Here is a 19,256-nt window from a genome sequence, read left to right on the forward strand (position 1 = left end):
TGAATGCTTTTCTTATTAAAGCGAAAAATTTAAATACTTGAGTTGCTTGGAAAAAATTATCGCATTTATAAGTTACTAGCGGTCCGCCCCGGCTTCGCCCGTGATACATATTTCGCAATAAAAGGTATCCTATATTCTTTCTCAGGGTCTAAAGATTATCTGTGCCAAATTTAATCAAAATCGGTCCAGTAGTTTATTCGTGAAAACCATACATACATACATACAAACAAACCTTTCCTCTTTATAATATTAGTATAGATATAGTTACCTACTGATATTTTATAATGGTTTATAGTTACCGATATTATAGTTATTGATCAATAATTACTTCCACAATTCCAACCGATTACAATTGCGTTACGTACAAACATTATACAAAATAGAATCAAGATCCATCATGGGCTTTGGGACCGTATATTAAATAGGAAGGTTGAAGAATTATCTATTAAGTAGCAGTAATAAAAAAGCGGAAAATTGTTATGAATTTTGTGTCTTGTATAAACGCAGGAGCTACATAACCCGTTTGGAAGCACGTGACACGCGCTAGATGTGTTGATACCAAACGCATGCGCAAAACAATTATTTAAACTACCTAATCTACGATCTGGAATTCATTGTAAAATGAGACGAGTAGGTACTCATATGGACTGGAGTTATAGCTCTACGAGCCTTTCACTTCAACCCACTACATTGACCCAATTAGTGTCGAATCGATCACTTTGAAAATCTGAATTTATCTCAATTTAAGTAAAATTAAACTTCCATCATGTTTTAAGTTATCCTGGCTCAATATCATATTACAAGGCAAATTCCTGAGCAAATTGTCGTTCAAAGAATTTTGCTTAATTTTCTCTTAGCTAAAAGCTTCCAGTTTAGTTGATAATTATGTCATCAATATTACACACGCAAGCTCGCCGTCACGAGAGAACCGATAAAATAATCGTGTTCTACCGCACGTGGGTAAATGTATCGCCATAGAGCTATGAAACCCGATTTACATATCAGCGCAATAATGTATTTTATTTCCTCGCTTTTTAAACTATATAAAAGTAGATTAACATAATGAATCAATACACGACAAAAATCTTTATTGATAACGGTTTTCGAGTTAAGTTTTAGTTTGAGTGTCTATGAAACATTTCTGCATTAAAAAAGGTAAAATTATTAAATAATGACGTTTTTGCTGCATTAAGATGTGCCTGGAAAAAGGTTTTTATCCCTTCCCATCGTTCTGAACAGTAGACATTTGTAGATAGGTATGTAAATAATGGTAGTGTAATTGTGGAGTGTAATCCATATACATAATGCTTAGGAAGTTATTATGTTATTTCTTTTACATTATACACATAAGAAAGAGAACAAGCAGAGATATAACACACAGCCTTATACCAGTTCTTGTGATAAGTATATAATAAATATGTAATATGAGATTATAAGTACAATTTCATTATAAAATATAGCTTACTAGAAAAGGAACGTTGGTCAGTAAAAAGACCAATTTTATGTTATATCATTCTAACATTACAACACGTACCTATATGAAAACATTTTCTATTTTTGGATTGTTTGCATTTTTAAGTTTATTTTGTTACGAAAGCCTTATATTTTGCAGTCCATTAAAACAAGAATAATACATTTCCATTTGAACATATTTTAAAGGCAATTGCAGCAAAATTAGCATAATTTTAAAATGAATTTAATGTTTTAATTTAATTAAAAATTGAGTGCGTGTGAAACAAATTATTTAAAAATATTTTTTCGATATGTTGTGGCAATTAAGATTCACAAAATTTTAATATGATGCAATTTCTTAGTAACTCTGTGATCACTTCCTCAGCGTTAACGCACTGGAAGGAGAATATGGTAAGTTTTAAAAGGCTGGGGTTACTCATATTACTTTAGTTTCATTCAAACAGCTGTAGTCAATCGTAGGGCTGTTTACAACTGATTGTACGTAATGTATATATCATATTATTTACACGTTTTATCAAAAACTGTATCGATTTTAAACGCAGCAGCTTTATGTAGTTATTAGCAAAATAGACCTTTTTTAAACTTTGATAAAATTAAATATTTATAGCATCTATAGTGAAAATGAAAATTAAGAGTGCCCATAATACATACAAGTTTAAAAAAACAATGACGTCAATTGGATCTTAACATGTCCGTTTGAATTCACAGTTACACAAAAATGGTGGGACGTCTTCTCGTATTCAGTTACATCTTAGTCGTTGCTTCTGCGACGGTGAAGCTTCGGGAACTTTACGCCTGGAATGTTCTGGATTGGAACTATCCAGATCCTTTTGCAAAGCAAAGGGATATTGACAGCGGAGCTCTAAACCCAAAGAATGCCCTGCCTGTTGGCATTGAGAGATGGAGGAACAAACTTTTCGTCTCCGTTCCCAGATGGTTCCCAGGTTAGTGTTTATATTCCAGATTTCTTTTTTTTTAATATCTTAATTATATGAAATTCTCGGATAGTCATAAAATCAAATTTTGCATCCAATGAAAATTATATGATAGCATAGCTACGTGGACTAAAAAAATATTTCAATTACCTAGTTTATTTTAAGAACTTAAAAAAAATTCAATTCAGACTAGTAATAATAAATACAAACTAATAATATGCATGACTTTTCAAAATTGCCTAAAATTAAAAATAGATGAAGTCTCTAATTTCACTAATCATAATTATACCATTAAAATGATAGTTTTTGCTCAATTTGAATAAAATTAAGAAGGATGGAATAATTTTCTCCTTTCAAAATTATTTTAATTTACTTACTTAATTATCACTTGATCCTGTTCATTTTACATTTGTTATCATAAGAAACGCAATAGTAGTGCTTATTTAGACTTAATATTTCTCGACATCAACATAATATTGCAATTTCCTACTTTCTATAAAATATGTTCTATGTTCAAGTATGTAACGATGAAAAGTGCAAGAATACGTGATAAAAATGCTACAACGAGGAAAGGAAATACTCTATTTAAACATCGTACCTATGTATAAAAGGCCTTAAATTTAGAAATATTAATAATATCGATTTTTTGTTGTTTATGGGAGTAGCTAAAATTCTCCGATGTTTGCAATAGTTGCCTTTATTACACCAACGCTTTTATTTATTATATTAATACATGAGCTACTCAAAATATTATATATGTTACCGGAAATTTATGTAATCCGTCATTGTATATAATTCCTAAAATCGCACAGAATAGTGTGAAATAAATTATTTTATACACATATCCTAGGAAATCTATACATTTCCTAAATAGAAAAAATTGATTAATTTAAATTATTTTTTTATACTTCTCACGGCTGTAGATTCAGTAGCTCTTTTTAACTTTATCTATTGCACCATGTTTATTTTGGTCAGCGACCCTATACTAAATTTTCCTATGTCCATATCAAACAAACACATAACCACCAAAAAAAATCTTTCCTTTTTCCTTCATGTTTTTTAAGTTATTAGCTAATAGCTGTGTGGGTAATAACTATATTTTCTTATTCAAATAAATCTCAGCTTGAACGATAATAGTTTTACAATCTCCATTGACATAATTACAGCGCAAAAAATAACTTCATTAGATGTACAAGTAATGTCTGAAAAGATATAAAAATACAACTTTAAAATAAGTTCAGAAATACATGTTTCATAAATAATAATGTGCTCGTTTTGGATATATTTTTTAAACTAAATTGACCTAAATTTTATTATGTTTATATTTGGGGCCCGAAAATAGAATAAGTTACCTACTAAATTTAAAATAAGAATTGAGTATCACGAGTTATAAGCAGTAAAAAAATAATTTTATCCAACACAGCAAAAATGCCCTAACATCTTTGATGTAGCCCCAAGAAGCTTATATCTAATACACTGGAGATTGCACTATGACCAACTTGTAACAAGAAAATATGACGTTGAATGACGCCTGTATGTTTTTTTATCCCTTTCACAGTGTAATCTCCAGTGTATTAGATATAAGCTTCTTGTGTAGCCCTAATAAAAACTTAATTATTTTATTGTATACCACGACTAGTATAGAATAATAATATAAATGCCGATCATATTTCAATTTTAAAATGAGTGCATTTCATCCGACAATGACCTAGTTTACATTCACATACATATAATGCAAGATTGAAAATTATCCACAGGCTCCATTAATTAAAATTCTTCAAACAGCAGAAAAAACAGACAATGGTCGCGGGCTATAAATTCATAAGATAGAATAACAAACAAGAGTAATTGAAATGAGTAACAAAAAAGTGCATAATAATGCTATGATATGTAATAAATAAAATGAGGTAATTATGCAAGAAGCAACCACGCCCGGGCGTGCAAAAAGATGATTAGCAACATTTCCTTTTAATCGCTGGTGTTTATGATTTGCGTTACGCCGGCACAACTGCTGAACCGCAACATCGAAATAACCCATTTTTTTTAAATACCTCAATTTAATATAATTACATTTATACAAAAACTAGCTGTGCCCCTCGGTTTTATCAGCATTGCTCCTCTGAGCTCCTATCGATCTTAGCCAATGATATTATATATAGAAACAAGAGGTAGATACGTCATCAACGCACCAAAACTGATTCCGTGAATTGGTCCTATTTGGGACCAATGCAATCAGTCAGATTGTCACCGGTCCCAGTGAGCGTATATGCTGATAGGTACATTAAAGTTGTCGAAAATGCCTTCCTGTGTGTTCAGAAAGTGCACGTATTCGTGCAAAAAAATAAAAAAAGATAAAGGAATATCATATCACAGCAAAATATATTAAATTATACAGTTTAAGAGTAAAAATAACAATTTACAATTCTTTATGAATGACACTTGCTTGACACGTGTATTGAAATAATGAAAGGGATAAAACATTGCTTCAATCACTAGTGTGACAAAGCTAGCGTACACTGTGTTCAAAGATTATCATGTAGATACGATTATTGAAAATAGAACGGTTATTAAATACTTGATTATTTTTATATTTAAATCCACAGTTTACATCCAGTGCATATAATTAACAAATATAGCTATTTATTATATACAATGAAATCGTGATGGCAAAAATGTTTGTTTGCAATAATAAAATGATAAATAAAAATAAAATGATGTTGAATCTGTGTGTTGAATATACGTAAACATTAAAGAAAAGATTATCGCTACTGACGAAAAATGCTATTTGCTTTTCTGTAAATAGCTATTGAACATAAATTTTATTTGTGTTTTAGATAAAAAAGGCTTATACTTCATCCTTTCTTTTATTTCATCCTTTTTTTCATCTAGGCACCACTATTATTATAATTATCCTACAAGTTGGAGTGATATGACCTTGTACGGGTTTCGGGAACTGCCTTGAAACGAATAGCGTAAGATCGGTCCTTATGGAGTTCTATAAGGAGGATTATGCAGTATGCTCAGCAGTGGGTGTTTATCGGGTGAAATGATGATGACCGAAAACGAACACCACAGCTAGTAATAAATACTTAATACAGCTGTTATATCTCCAAAAAAAATTTTTTTTTTTTCATTGTAATACGACATCATAATAATCATAAAATAGTAAATGAAATTGTCACATTTATTTACTTGTGCAGGAAACCTAACATCTATATCTATAACATTGAACCTTCTGTGTCGTTAGTCTATGCCAATTACCATGGCAACTATTTGTTTATTTATATTTAATTGGCGAATTCTTATGACTTTTGCTTACACCTGCGCGGAAGTGACAAACTATCTTTGTCTTTTTTGTTTATATCATTTTATTAGAGCCATCTCTCTTATACAGTCTGTCAATGTAATAAATCAAGTAAAATGAAAATTGTATTTGTGTGTGCCTGACACTGCATATGAAGCATTTTTTTTGGATATATTGTGAGTATATAACGTATCTATACATAAAATATCATTGATCTTAGCGTGATGATGTATTAAAGTCTATACTCCCCTTCCTCGAAATAATAATAGACTATCTCTAAACAGAGAAATAATTTTTCAAATCGGACCGGTGGTTCTGAGATAAGCGCGTTCAAGCAAACAAACAAACTCTTTAGCTTTATGATATTAGCACAGTATTATTTTTTTATACTTTTATTATGATATCATCCTTATCTCCTTAAATCACGGCATTGGTGCAAATATTCACTTACACGTGACTATTTGTACCAATTTCAACTACCTAATTCTTTTTTGTTGTGCTTATTATTATGAGGATTTCTATGCCAGAAAAAAATAAGATGCGCGGAAAATTTAAAAATAATCAACATATAATTAACTTTTTTCAACGACAATGACGCTGACGGATGATTTATGAAGAGGAATGATGTTTTTGTTTTGATTGTTACGATTTAACCCAAAAACAACCAGATTAAAATTAAAAAAAAATTGTTTTTATCACTTTACCGGTTCATTTAGGCTATTTTTTATCGCGGGAGCTAGCTACTAGTTATTATTCGGTGTCCCGGGTCAACCCGAGTCACAGAATAATAACTAGTAGCCCGAGTGAAGATATAGCTAAGTAAAATAGAATTTCATCTGCGTTGATACGTTTCACAACATAAAATCTAAAAATAGATGTATAGCACATTATACGACCTTAAAACCTAAATACAAAAATAGAAAAGAAATTTAATTTTAGTCTCGATTTTGTAATTATGTATTTCAAAGAACTCTTTGTAAGTTTTTATTAAGTAATCACTAATTTGAAGGATAATAGTTCCGGAATTATTACGGTATAATTCTCTCATATTATTATTGTCTATTTGCGTCTTTCAATTATATTTGTATGCGCTATTAATTATAATCTAGGGATTAATTAGATAACGTTATTAGATAAAGATCGAGTGTTGCTTATTAAGTTTCATTGAAACTGAAGGTATCTCTTTGTAATAATTAATTAATTACCGAAAACGCCTTATTGAACACGCAACTAATTTTAGACAGACCCTTGTATAGAAACCATGTTGAATTTGTATACTCATTTCCTACACGAAAACAGTTTTTCATAAATAGAGCTACCAAACCATATCTTCTATTTAATCTCGAATCATTTGAAAGAAACTAAAGGTTTAAAAAATTAAAAATCTTATGAAGCTTAATTTTATATAGAAATTGTATACCTAAATCCTATAATATTTCCCTAATTGTAATGGCACACTCTTCGCACAAATATATTTTCACGAATTATAATATTATGACACTATCTGCAATGAAAATAAGCAATTAAAATGTTCAATTCAACATACATTTTTAAAACCTTTTTCCCTTCACAAACAGAATTACATAAGTAAATATTTACCGAGCAGTCTGTCCTATTGGGACATCTTTAATCCATAAATATTATCTCATCATCTGATAACACTCAACTGTTAAGTTACCAACAATCCACTAACTGGCTCAAACCTGATTTCTCTAACAAATTAAACGATGCTATAATCGGTTGTTGATGTTAAATTTGACACACAAAATTAACGGACACAGACAGACCTTTTCGTTTTAATTTGAACCATTGGATAAAGCAAGATGCGTCACTTTACAAGCAACAACTTTACTGACCTAACCTAAACTAAAGGTTAAGTTTTCCCATTTAATTTAACTAGAGCTGGGCCAAATTATGATACATCAATCAATTATGCAAAGTTAACAATTTCTGTACTGTAACTATCGTTTTTGCCAAACAGGACACAGGTAAATTGATTAAGTATGGTCATTTATTTGTACCTATGAAGATTGATGTATTGAGTTGGCGGAACTCAGTTCGCCTACCAACATTTATCAATATGGGTTAACAGTATCTAAGGGCTTAACAACTATTCATATTTTAACGTTAAAATTAGTACAAAGCCTGTAGATTATTATCGGCTGTCTTAAATCGATTTGAATTATTATACTCAAGTCAAAATTATCTAATGAATGTCTGTAATGTATTTTTCTTGGTAATGAATCATGGTCAATTTATGTACTTAAATGTATATGAACGTATGACATGACATGAAACCTTCACGAGGTATTTCCTTAACTTAAATTTAATTGCTTAAAACAATTGAACCACCTCAATATTAGGAATGTTAAATAATAAAGTAATCAATAATTTTTATTATTTTCACAGGTATTCCTGCCACATTAAATTACATTGATATGGATGCTCCCTATGATCCGTCTCCGAAACTGACACCATATCCAAGTTTTAGAGAAAATGAATTAGGAAATTGTGAGGAAGGTCTAACTACTGTGTACAGAATCAAGGCAGACAAATGCGATCGTTTGTGGGTCTTAGATGTCGGTACCTATGGATATGGTAAGAGTTCAATAAGCAGATATAAATAACTATATTAATAAATCATGATTTGTAGAATATTGACTTTGATATATTTTTTTCAGATCCTAATGTAACCAACGTGTGTCCCTACGCATTGAACGTATACGACCTAAACACCAACAGACGTTTAAGAAGATATGTATTCAGGAATGAAGATATTGTCTCCACAACTTTCATCGCTAACATAGCCTTAGACGAAGGTGACTCCTGTGACGATACCTTCGCATACTTCTCAGACGAGCTTGGATATGGATTAATCGCCTATTCGTGGGAACAAAACAAATCATGGCGCTTTAGTCACAGTTACTTCTTCCCCGATCCATTGGTCGGTGACTTCAACATCGCAGGTCTGAACTTCCAATGGGGAGCTGAAGGAATATTCGGAATTTCTGCTTCACCCAGGGGACCTGATGGATTCAGAACCCTTTACTTCAGTCCTTTGTCAAGTTACACGGAGTTCGCCGTGTCTACGCGTATCTTAAGAGATGAATCTAAAGTAGAAGGCTCATACCATGACTTCAAAGTTGTTGGATCTCGTGGCCCTAATACTCATACGACATCTAAAGTTATGGATGAAACGGGTGTCCAACTTTACAATTTAATCGATCAAAATGCTATTGGATGTTGGAACACAAACCTTCCACTCAAACCGCAAAACACTGCTATCGCTGATAAAGATGATGTCGGTCTTATTTTCCCTTGTGACGTGAAAATTGATAACGATAGGAATGTTTGGGTTATTTCAGATCGTATGGCCGTCTTTTTGGAATCAGAACTTGATTACAGCGATATCAATTTTAGAATTTATGCGGCTAATTTCGACTCACTGGTACAAGGAACAGTTTGTGAACCTGATCCATCTCAAGCAATCACGCAGTTTAAAAATCCAACTTTCGACAATTCACTGAGTCTTTACGATGCAAACCTTGCTTCTGTAACTCCTCAAACTTTTACAGGCATTTCCCCAGCTTTCAGATCTCTTCCGACTTATACTAACAACGCTCGTCAACAATTCTCCTACCAGTTCCCCAGTCAACCATCTCAGTCATACGTTTTTCCTACACCTAAACCACTTCTAAGCTCAAACAGGCCCTGGTGGTTCGCCAAAAACAATTATAGTCCATACTAATAATTGTACTTTTGAGAGCTAACAAAATATTGAAATTCAGCATTTTCATTTACATATGAAAATATCTGAAAGTTATTGCCCAAAATGTCAAATGAAATCAGTAGTTTGAAAATCATAGTATTTAAGTAATGAGTGTATTATGAATGAAGAATAATTGTTTATTCGTAGAACATAATATGCGATGCATATATTTTTTAGCATAGTTAAATGTCACTATTATATTTAAGCAAAGCTCAAATGAATGATTGTCGTATAGCGTGAGAAAATGTTTTTAAATGTAAATGTAATGAAAAATAATCGATATAAAATCGAATTATTTTGCCGCGTGTTCTTATGAAATTAGATTGTATGACTAGTACAAGATTATAGTAATATATACCATAATATTTTGTTGTGAACAATCTGAAATCATTTATAAAAATGTTAAAAAATAAATGAATTTAAGTATAAAGCGTTTTATTGTACCCTTGATAGTTGTAAATTTTAATTCTAGAGTAGACTTTAGACTAGGTACTTTCATGTCTGAACCGTATGTTTCTAATAATAAAATCCGAAATCTGGATGTCTATAAAAGCAATTATTAACAATCAATAAAGTACGACCTTGGAGAGAATTTCTAAATGTAGATATTATTAATTATAACTACTACACAATTTCTAATTCAATCTTTCATAACGTTTGCGTTCCTTCTGATATTATCCTCGTTGAACACCAAACATAAAATATTATTAGTTACAAATGGTTAAAAACTACTTTTCCATAAACAACTAAAAATGGATAAAATCCTATGCATGTTCAGAACAATTCATAAAACAATCATAATTTTATCGTTTCATCATTTCATACACCGTCATTACCTTCACGACAGATCTATTGTTGCATGATTTCATACGATATTATTCAGTTATCACTTATCACCAAACCTGTGCGCTTCCGACACCTTATTTTATGAACTATGTTTATGAAGAATGTCGTTGAATATTTAGACAAACCGTGATTGGTTTAACATTTTTATCTAAGTCTTAAACTATAAAACACCCGCATTGTTTGCTCACTGTAGGCTTCGAGTGTCAAACAAGGGTAAGGTTGTAATTGTAGACTATTTAGATTTAACGTTAATTGAAGTGTTCTAAATTAATGACTGAACTATACGACGGATGGAATTATACCTGAATTTTATATTAAATGGTTCCTGTTAATTAAAAGTGAAACTGTATTGTTAAGTGAAGTGTATTTTTACATTATGAGTGTGACAATAGAGAAGATCGACTGTAAGGAAAGTGAATACAATCCGTATGAACATAGAAAAGTGTTAAAACCTAGTTCGTAAGTTTTTAAAATTAATTCATTCTGTTTTACAAACATTTATCATTATTATCCATGACACATTCGTCATTCATGTAGGTAGATATGTATCTATCATAACGTTTCATACAAAATGTAATAAAAATCTTTATACTTACACATTAATCATATTCTTCTTTTTAATTATTTTATGTTGAACAAATGTCTCAAATAATTTCAGAGACGTAAGGGCTACCGCAAACATAATAAAAGCTTCGTTAGGTTCGGGACTATTAGCTGGTCCCCTGGCATTTTCGAATGCTGGATGGGGTGTCGGAATTATAGGAACAATTATTGTTGGTGTCATTTGTGGACATTGTATTCATATTTTGGTGAGTTAATTTTTATATAAGTGTCAATAAAACTATTCCTGAAATTGATTATCTCAAACAACATGTTAGTTTTACTAAGTAGGTACCCATTTATTATTATCATAAATATCATAACATAATTTCATTTTTAATGGTTGATGCCCGTGACTTATCGTCTCGTAGATACTTAAAACCTAGCGTAGTTCATGTTTTTTCATTTTATAAATTATTCTAAAAGAAAATGTCTGACTATTTTATAATTTGTTTTAGGTGAAAACGTCTAGAGGTTGTTGTAAAATCGAAAAGAAGCCTCAACTAAATTACGCTGAAACTTGTGAATCTGCATTCAATAATGGACCTAAATGCCTTCACAGATACTCCAAAGCAGCGAGGTATTGAATTGATTACTTATAGATAATATTACTTTCTTTCAATTTCCTGTCCCTATTCATTCAATTCACAATTTAAACACTCAGAACCAATTAAATATTTTAATAAAGCCCAAAAAATACAATTTGTTATCAAGCAATAATTGTAATTTCGTTCATATTATGACTTCATTGTTTTCTTTAACATACCACAATAGTGCTACAAAATAATGTACTTGTGGCTAATATCTATATTTCGATTACATATAATAAAATTGATGAATTACATTAAACGATACAAATTAACTTGATCAAATAATGTCCAAAAAAATTATAACAAAGCTATAGCCGACGACACATTATGTTAGTTTAACACCTCAATATAACTTTCTACGATGTTGTTTAGTTCCTCATTCTCATTGCCAACTAATGTATAATATAGGTATAACAATAAATAAAGTATTTATTATATTTCAGTATTTTCGCCGAATTTTCACTACTATCAACATACGTCGGTGTTTGTTGTATTTATACAGTTTTGATATCGGATTCTATCAAACAGGTTTGCAAATTTTTATTGTAACTTCATTTAAATTACATTGTATTGTTTACGTTATTGTATAATACAATTTTTTTTTTTTCAGCTCGTAGACAGATATGTTCCCGGCGTCAATTTATCTGTGGAATACTACTGTCTCATCATTTTAATACCATTGTGCCTGTTATGCCAAGTGAAATATTTGAAGTGGCTCGCTATTTTCTCAATGCTAGCAAACTTTTTCTTAGTAGCAACATACCTTATTTGCCTTTATTATATTTTTGGGGATGAAATCAACTTTTCAGATAAGAAAGTTGTCGGTGACCCGGCCCGGTTTCCGGCTTTTATATCGTAAGTTGAGAAAGGTGACTCAGTTCATGATTTTGCAATTATAACGGTCGATCAATTTTAATACATTAAATATTGATAATTTCAAAATTATTCATCTACTTTAAATTCTCTCGTTAAAGCAAGAAGAATGTGTTACCTCCTTTCTTATAAATCTCCACTACAATTAACATATTATTAATTATTAAATATTTATAAGAATGAAATAAAAAAGCACTATATTATTACGTTAATAGTAAAATCCGACCTAGATTTAAAAAAGGACATTTTATTAAATAAACATAAATTCTTCAGGACCGTAATTTTTGCAATGGAAGGCATCGGCTTGGTCATGCCCGTCGAGAATGCTATGAAGAAACCACAACACTTTCTTGGATGTCCTAGTGTTCTAGTGGTAGCTATGTCGGCTATCGTATTCTTTTATAGTACATTGGGTCTATTCGGTTACTTTCGTTATGGGGACCTTGCAAGAGGATCCATAACGCTAAATCTCCCGATTGACGACTGGTAAATATGCTTTTAGTTTGTTTTAAACTATTATAATCAAATTCTAAACATATATGATATAACCATGATTACTATATCCTAAATGTATTAACTGAAAATAAACTATTTATCTAACGATTAAATATTTTTCCAATTAATAAAATTTGGTTTTATGTAGTTCATGTAGTGAAGACATTTATTGAATAGACGAGCTTTGAAATATCTTTCTATTATTCCAAACAACAACTTTAACAGAAAATAATATTTATTAAACAATAACTTTCTTACTTTAATCCCAATTATGTATTCATTGTAACTTTAAAGATACCGCTGCTGTAAAAGAGCTTAATGCTAATATCGATAACCTATCAAACACTTAAATTGTTAAGCTTGTTTTTACTATACTGTACCCAGTAATCGCTTTTTGAGTGGGTTATTATGATATTGTATAGATTTAATAAATATGTTATTATGTAATTATAAAGAGTACGGCTACCGTATAGAAAGCAATACTGAGTTAAAATTCCTGTAAGAGCTGATATTTGTTCAATCAGTTTATTCGTAGTTAATTATTAATTTCACTTTACATTAGATGCCGTTCACTTTTCTTTTATATCTTTAACTTTACATTAAACTCAATCTTATTTGAAATTTTCCTTTCAGGGCCGCTATATTTGCTAAAGTTTTCATCGCCTTGTCTATCTTCTTCACGTATCCCTTACAATTTTACGTAGTCTTTGATATATTTAAGAGATACACCGATTCGTATATTGGGGATCGTTATAAGAACATAGCTGATATTGGAGGACGGACTTTAGGAGTTTGCTTTTGTGGTAAGTTCATATTCAACTATTAAAATTATTCTACTGTCAACATACATTATAAATTTAACTCTACCATACCTAGTCAAAGGAAAGAATGGCAACAGGTGGAGTTTACAATCATGAAAAATTTACATATTGATTGAATAAAAATAACCATCGAGGTTATTGTTATCCCACATTTACAATGTTACAATTTAATGATATAAATCTATTACAGAAATATTATTTCTTTCAGTTGGGATTGGTGTGGCATTGCCTTTACTGGAACAAATCATCAATCTCGTTGGCGCCTGTTTCTACTCTATCCTAGGACTTGTAATCCCTGGAATAGTCGAGACTGTGTTCCGATGGAACAACCTTGGAACCTTTAAATGGGTCCTAGTAAAGAATATCTTCATTGTTTTATTCGGTCTCGGAAGTTTAATATCAGGATGTACAGTCACAGTTCTTGACATCATCGCCATATTAAATAGCAAAATGGAATAGTAAATGTAGTTATTAATTTAATATTATTTCTTAGACAATACATATCCGTGAAATTATTGTAATTTATTAAAGTATTGAAAATTTTATACTATGTAGTTTAATTTAAATACCTAATATAAAGTTTAAAGAAAACATTTATACAGGTGCAGGTGTAATAAGAATTTGCTTATTTACAACATTTTTAATATATAAGAGTATCTAACATTGCTAATTCATGCTTGTTCAAATTTTGTAAAGATAGTTTAAACATTTCATACTGCATACGTTATAGGGTTCCAGTATTTATCTCATTGTTATCTACGATTTAAATACTGAGATTATAACTATAAAACACTTATGTTTATACAAACCTTGTCATTCACCAACCTCGAATCGGAATTAATTCTTGCTTCTATATTATTGTATTTTAAGAGCGATTTTCTTATGAAAGCACGCGCATTCTATAAACGTGGAACGAAAGATAATTAATACCTTTCTCAAGTGATAACATGAGTGTACCTAATGATGCGGAAAACACGCAAGAGAAGGAATATAATCCTTATGAACATCGACAAGTCAAAAAGCCTAACTCGTAAGTCAATTTATTATAATTGAAGCAACCTTTATAACACTATAATATAAATCGATGTGAAAAAATTGACATTTGATGAGGATCATTTTCCATAATGAACCTTTGATGTTCTTGCGAATAATAACAAGCGAGTTCATCTTTGATTATATGAAAGTCTGTTTTAAAGCGTCACATTAAAGTATGTTTTTAGATTCAGACGTTTTTCAATTTATACAACCTAGTTGGTAGTTGTACCTACAAATAACTGTAAATACGAATACTATTGCAAAGCTGTGCATTGCCTTCTATTATGTTTCTAGTTTATTATTTAGTCCTTATAACATTGAGCAATTCAATGTAAAATGGCATGACACAAATACAAAATTTATAAGAAAACGTTATTTTGAGTACTTATAACTTAATTTCAGAGATATACGATCCTTAGCAAATTTATTGAAAGCTTCACTAGGATCAGGGATCCTTGCTATGCCTCTTGCCTTTTCCAATGCTGGATGGGGCTTTGGTATTGTGGGCACAATAATAGTAGCATTTATTTGTGGTCACTGTGTTCACATATTTGTAAGTAGCTTAAGCTTTCTATCATACCTCAAAATAAATTAAAATGAAATAGTCTTTAAGATCGAGTACCTACTTCGCACCCGTTCTCAAACAAATAAGTATGTTCGTTTTATTATTGACTAGCTTACCGCCCGCGGCTTCGCCCGCTTTGTTTAAAACCTAATAAATTGTATACTAAAACCTTCCTCTTGAATCATTCTATCTATTAAAAAAAACCGCATCAAAATCCGTTGCGTAATTTTAAAGATTTAAGCATACAAAGGGACATAGGGACAGAGAAAGTGACTTTGTTTTATACTATGTAGTGATGATGAAGATTGTAAAACTAAATATTTGTGTCAATATTTAATAAAAATATTTAAAAATTGAACAATCGTGTTTGTGTAATTAATTTGAAACATTTCAGGTTAAGGTATCTCGTGGATGTTGTAAAGTTCTTAGGAAACCTTTATTAAATTATGCTGAAACTTGCGAAGCAGCATTCTCTATTGGGGATAAAAGAATTAAACCATTTGCTAAATTTGCTCGGTAAGTAATAAATTTTCTATGCAAGCATTATTTGTAATCAGCTGTATGTTTTTGTTTTAGTTTTAAATAATAATGTCTGTTATCTCAGTCCGTTTACGTAAATTATAATAATCAGATGAAACTAAATAAGACAGTCAGTATCTAAAGATGCAGACATTTTAACCGAACGCCTTACGACTGAATTTCAGAATAAAAACCTTGAATGCGAAATGATAATGATAGTAGGTACTGGTACATACTTTCACTGAAGGCTGAATGCCAATGTCATACTGGATAATTATGGAAATGGTATGCTAACCTACTATCACTATCATGATGTTAAAACCAACTCGTATGTTTTCGCATTGTCTTCAAATTTGTTTGTATTGGAGAATTGAAGAAAAATCAAATTTATTCTTAATCTTATATTTTTCAGAATATTTGCGGAGGTGGCACAATTACTCACTTACTTAGGTGTATGTTGTATTTTTACAGTTTTAATAGCCGATTCAATAAAACAGGTAGTTAATATTTTTATATATACTTACTCAATAACATAGAACACGTCTACAATATTTTGGTCTATATCTTTATCTCTATTTTTTATACATTCAGCATTAAAAACTGAAAATATAGGCTATATCTAATATACAATGGTTTTATAGTGTTTATGGAACTTTTCTGTATGCAGAGGAAGCGGTAAATAGATACTTACAACTTTTAAATTTATAATCTTTGTCTTAATAAAAAAAAATTAAATGTACTACAAAATATATTTTCGTTATCATTTCAGCTCTTCGATAGATATGTGCCAACAATTATTCTGCCAGTCGAATATTATTGCTTAATCATACTAATCCCACTTTGTTTGATGTGCCAAATTAGATATTTGAAATGGTTAGCCCCATTTTCGTTGGTTGCTAACGTTTTATTGGTCGCCACGTTTGCAATATGCATATATTATATCTTTAAAGATGAAATATCTGTTGCGGATAGGAAAGTTGTGGGCCCAGCAGCGCGACTACCGGCTTTTCTTTCGTAAGTATAGTTTTACACGTATGTATAATTTGAGTGGAAGTTAAAATTACGATAATTGCAAGATACTATAACAACATACACATACAATACCTATACACGTACGATGTTTCGTATTAATTCGGTAGCTAAAAATAGGAAACATATTTTCAATGTTTCATGAACCTAATAACTTAACAAATACTAGTCCACTTTTATTTGGCAAATATGCTTTTAATAAAACGATCAAAACTGTATGTATCTGTAAACAGGAACTTAAATTGAATATTCTTTCTAATATTTTTCTAGTTTACCTAATGTTTAACGAGTTTTTTCATTAATGCATACGTACACAAATTACAAACATTAGAACCATAAAGCATTATATTTTTTAATCACTACATACACATTAATAACATTAATAATTAGTACAGTGATCTTCGCAATGGAAGGCATCGGTGTCGTGATGCCGGTAGAGAATGCCATGAAGAAGCCGCAGCATTTCCTTGGATGCCCAGGCGTGCTGGTGATAGCCATGACGTTCATCATGGTTCTATATACCATCCTTGGGCTGTTCGGATATTTAAGATATGGCGATGAATTGAGGGGCTCGATCACGTTGAACTTGCCTATTGACGATTGGTATGATTTTTTTTTTTCATGAATTTTAGGCTAATGTATTGTGTAAAAAATATTTTGAAAATTGAAACTGTTAAATACTTCAATGGTTTATAAACAATGCAAATTTTATAGAAGTTGGAGTTTTATGGACTTTAATTAATTAAGAAAGGATAATTCTAAAGCTCTATTAGTTGATTTTTGATTTACGAGTACAAATATATCTGGTAATTCGATTCATTTACCTTTATACTAGAAAATATATTATACACGTACTTTTAACTAAATTATACATATCTATATAATGAATAATAATAATTGTATAATATACATTTTTCAGGCCAGCAATTTTCGCGAAGATTTTTATAGCACTCTCTATATTTCTTACTTATCCATTGCACTTCTTTGTCGTTGTTGGTGTTCTAACAAGATTTATTGAACCCCACATACGAAAGGAATATAGAAATATAACACAAATATTTGGCAGAACCGCTGTCGTGCTTTTTTGCGGTAAGTTTACACGAAGGAGTTAAAATATTATGTAAGAATTACCGTTATTTCAAAAAATCCAGTTTATGTCATGTTATATTGCCTCATTGAAATAATTTTAAAACTACTCAATTTATTATTTTATGAAAATAAAAGAATTATTTCATTCCATGAGAACGAAATTAGACGCACCAGTAATTAATAAACTGGAAAATCCAAGAGATAATATTAAATCACTTCTTCTTCACCTTAAATCTAGTATACCTACATAAATAAACACCAATCACCATGTTTATAGCTTTATTCAACAATTCTATGTTTTCAGGTGGAGTCGGAGTAGCGTTACCAATGTTAGAACACATAACTAACCTAGTAGGAGCTCTGTTTTATTCAACGCTAGGACTTATTATACCAGGAGTAGTAGAAACTATATTCAGATGGGAAGACCTTGGGAAATATAACTGGATCTTATGGAAAAATGTTCTGATTGTCGTATTCGGTGTATTTTGTGCAGTTTCTGGATGCACTGTCACTGTCCTAGATATTATAGAAAAACTTAGGAATACAACGGAATAAAATATTTCTATGATTTTTGTTGTTATTCGTAGAAAATATGAAATGTTACTCATAACTTTTGTATTTTGTAGAACTGTTTTGTAAAACTTACTCCTTTACAAAATACAAGAGCAATGTCTCCAATATAAGTTGTTTCTATTCTGTTGTAGAACACAAGATATAATCAGAAATTGAACAGAAAAAGGGATAAACAGACTGGTCTTAAATTTTCTTAGTCAGCTTACTTTAAATGTGTTTTCAAACATGTAAGCTATGTCAAGGTCCTTATATAATCGTTTATCTTTATTGTACTTACATTAATAAAAAAAGATTAACAAATTCACTTATCATAAATTAATATGTAGTTCAAAAATGTTTTTAATTTGTTTACCTTTGTTTCAAAGGTAGCCCCTGTCATAATAATGATAATTATAATACGAGTGATTGAAAACATAAACTTTGATATAAAATCATCGAACTGGTGGTTCGATAAATAACGCTGGAATCACAATCCTGAATTCAGAAAAATTTAGAAGAGTTGATTGACGATTCATAATCTTAATTTAAATGTTATTACTTTGTGAGTTCACTCCACGTTCACTCTACAGAAAGATGTGCGTTCTTAATTCAAAATCCGGTATTGAATTCAGGAGAATCTGAAAAAAATCTGAAATTTCCAAATCGGTGGTAAATTATAATTTTTCTGTATTTTGACGATTCAAAAGCGCTTCAAAACTATAAGTCTAGTTGAATAAATAAATGTATGAGTTTTAGTTATG

General features: G+C 30.5%; 3 protein-coding genes across 3 annotated transcripts; all 3 read left to right on the forward strand.

The window, feature by feature from the left end:
* The first annotated feature begins 1,877 nt into the window (after window positions 1–1,877).
* y (L-dopachrome tautomerase yellow) lies at window positions 1,878–9,911 on the forward strand. Its single transcript, XM_089703963.1, has 4 exons — window positions 1,878–1,950; window positions 2,182–2,417; window positions 8,122–8,310; window positions 8,394–9,911. The coding sequence occupies exons 2-4, from the start codon at window positions 2,192–2,194 to the stop codon at window positions 9,458–9,460; spliced, it is 1,482 nt and encodes a 493-aa protein (XP_089560089.1). The 5' UTR covers window positions 1,878–1,950; window positions 2,182–2,191; the 3' UTR covers window positions 9,461–9,911.
* Window positions 9,912–10,322: 411 nt separating this feature from the next.
* On the forward strand, window positions 10,323–14,245 carry LOC149482156 (proton-coupled amino acid transporter-like protein pathetic). The gene is made up of 8 exons (XM_089703964.1): window positions 10,323–10,786; window positions 10,986–11,136; window positions 11,386–11,507; window positions 11,961–12,045; window positions 12,128–12,372; window positions 12,664–12,876; window positions 13,519–13,688; window positions 13,915–14,245. Exons 1-8 carry the CDS (start codon window positions 10,704–10,706, stop codon window positions 14,163–14,165), a joined length of 1,320 nt encoding a protein of 439 aa, XP_089560090.1. The 5' UTR covers window positions 10,323–10,703; the 3' UTR covers window positions 14,166–14,245.
* A 194-nt stretch (window positions 14,246–14,439) lies between these two features.
* On the forward strand, window positions 14,440–18,706 carry LOC149482157 (proton-coupled amino acid transporter-like protein pathetic). The gene is made up of 8 exons (XM_089703965.1): window positions 14,440–14,736; window positions 15,144–15,294; window positions 15,701–15,822; window positions 16,238–16,322; window positions 16,595–16,839; window positions 17,245–17,457; window positions 17,774–17,943; window positions 18,248–18,706. Exons 1-8 carry the CDS (start codon window positions 14,654–14,656, stop codon window positions 18,496–18,498), a joined length of 1,320 nt encoding a protein of 439 aa, XP_089560091.1. The 5' UTR covers window positions 14,440–14,653; the 3' UTR covers window positions 18,499–18,706.
* Window positions 18,707–19,256: the final 550 nt, after the last annotated feature.

The sequence above is a fragment of the Colias philodice genome, chromosome 15 (genome assembly GCF_061535455.1).
Source record: "Colias philodice isolate Cphi_HAF_F1 chromosome 15, ilColPhil1 Martin Lab GWU primary, whole genome shotgun sequence".
In the NCBI taxonomy this organism is placed as follows: Eukaryota; Metazoa; Arthropoda; class Insecta; order Lepidoptera; family Pieridae; genus Colias; species Colias philodice.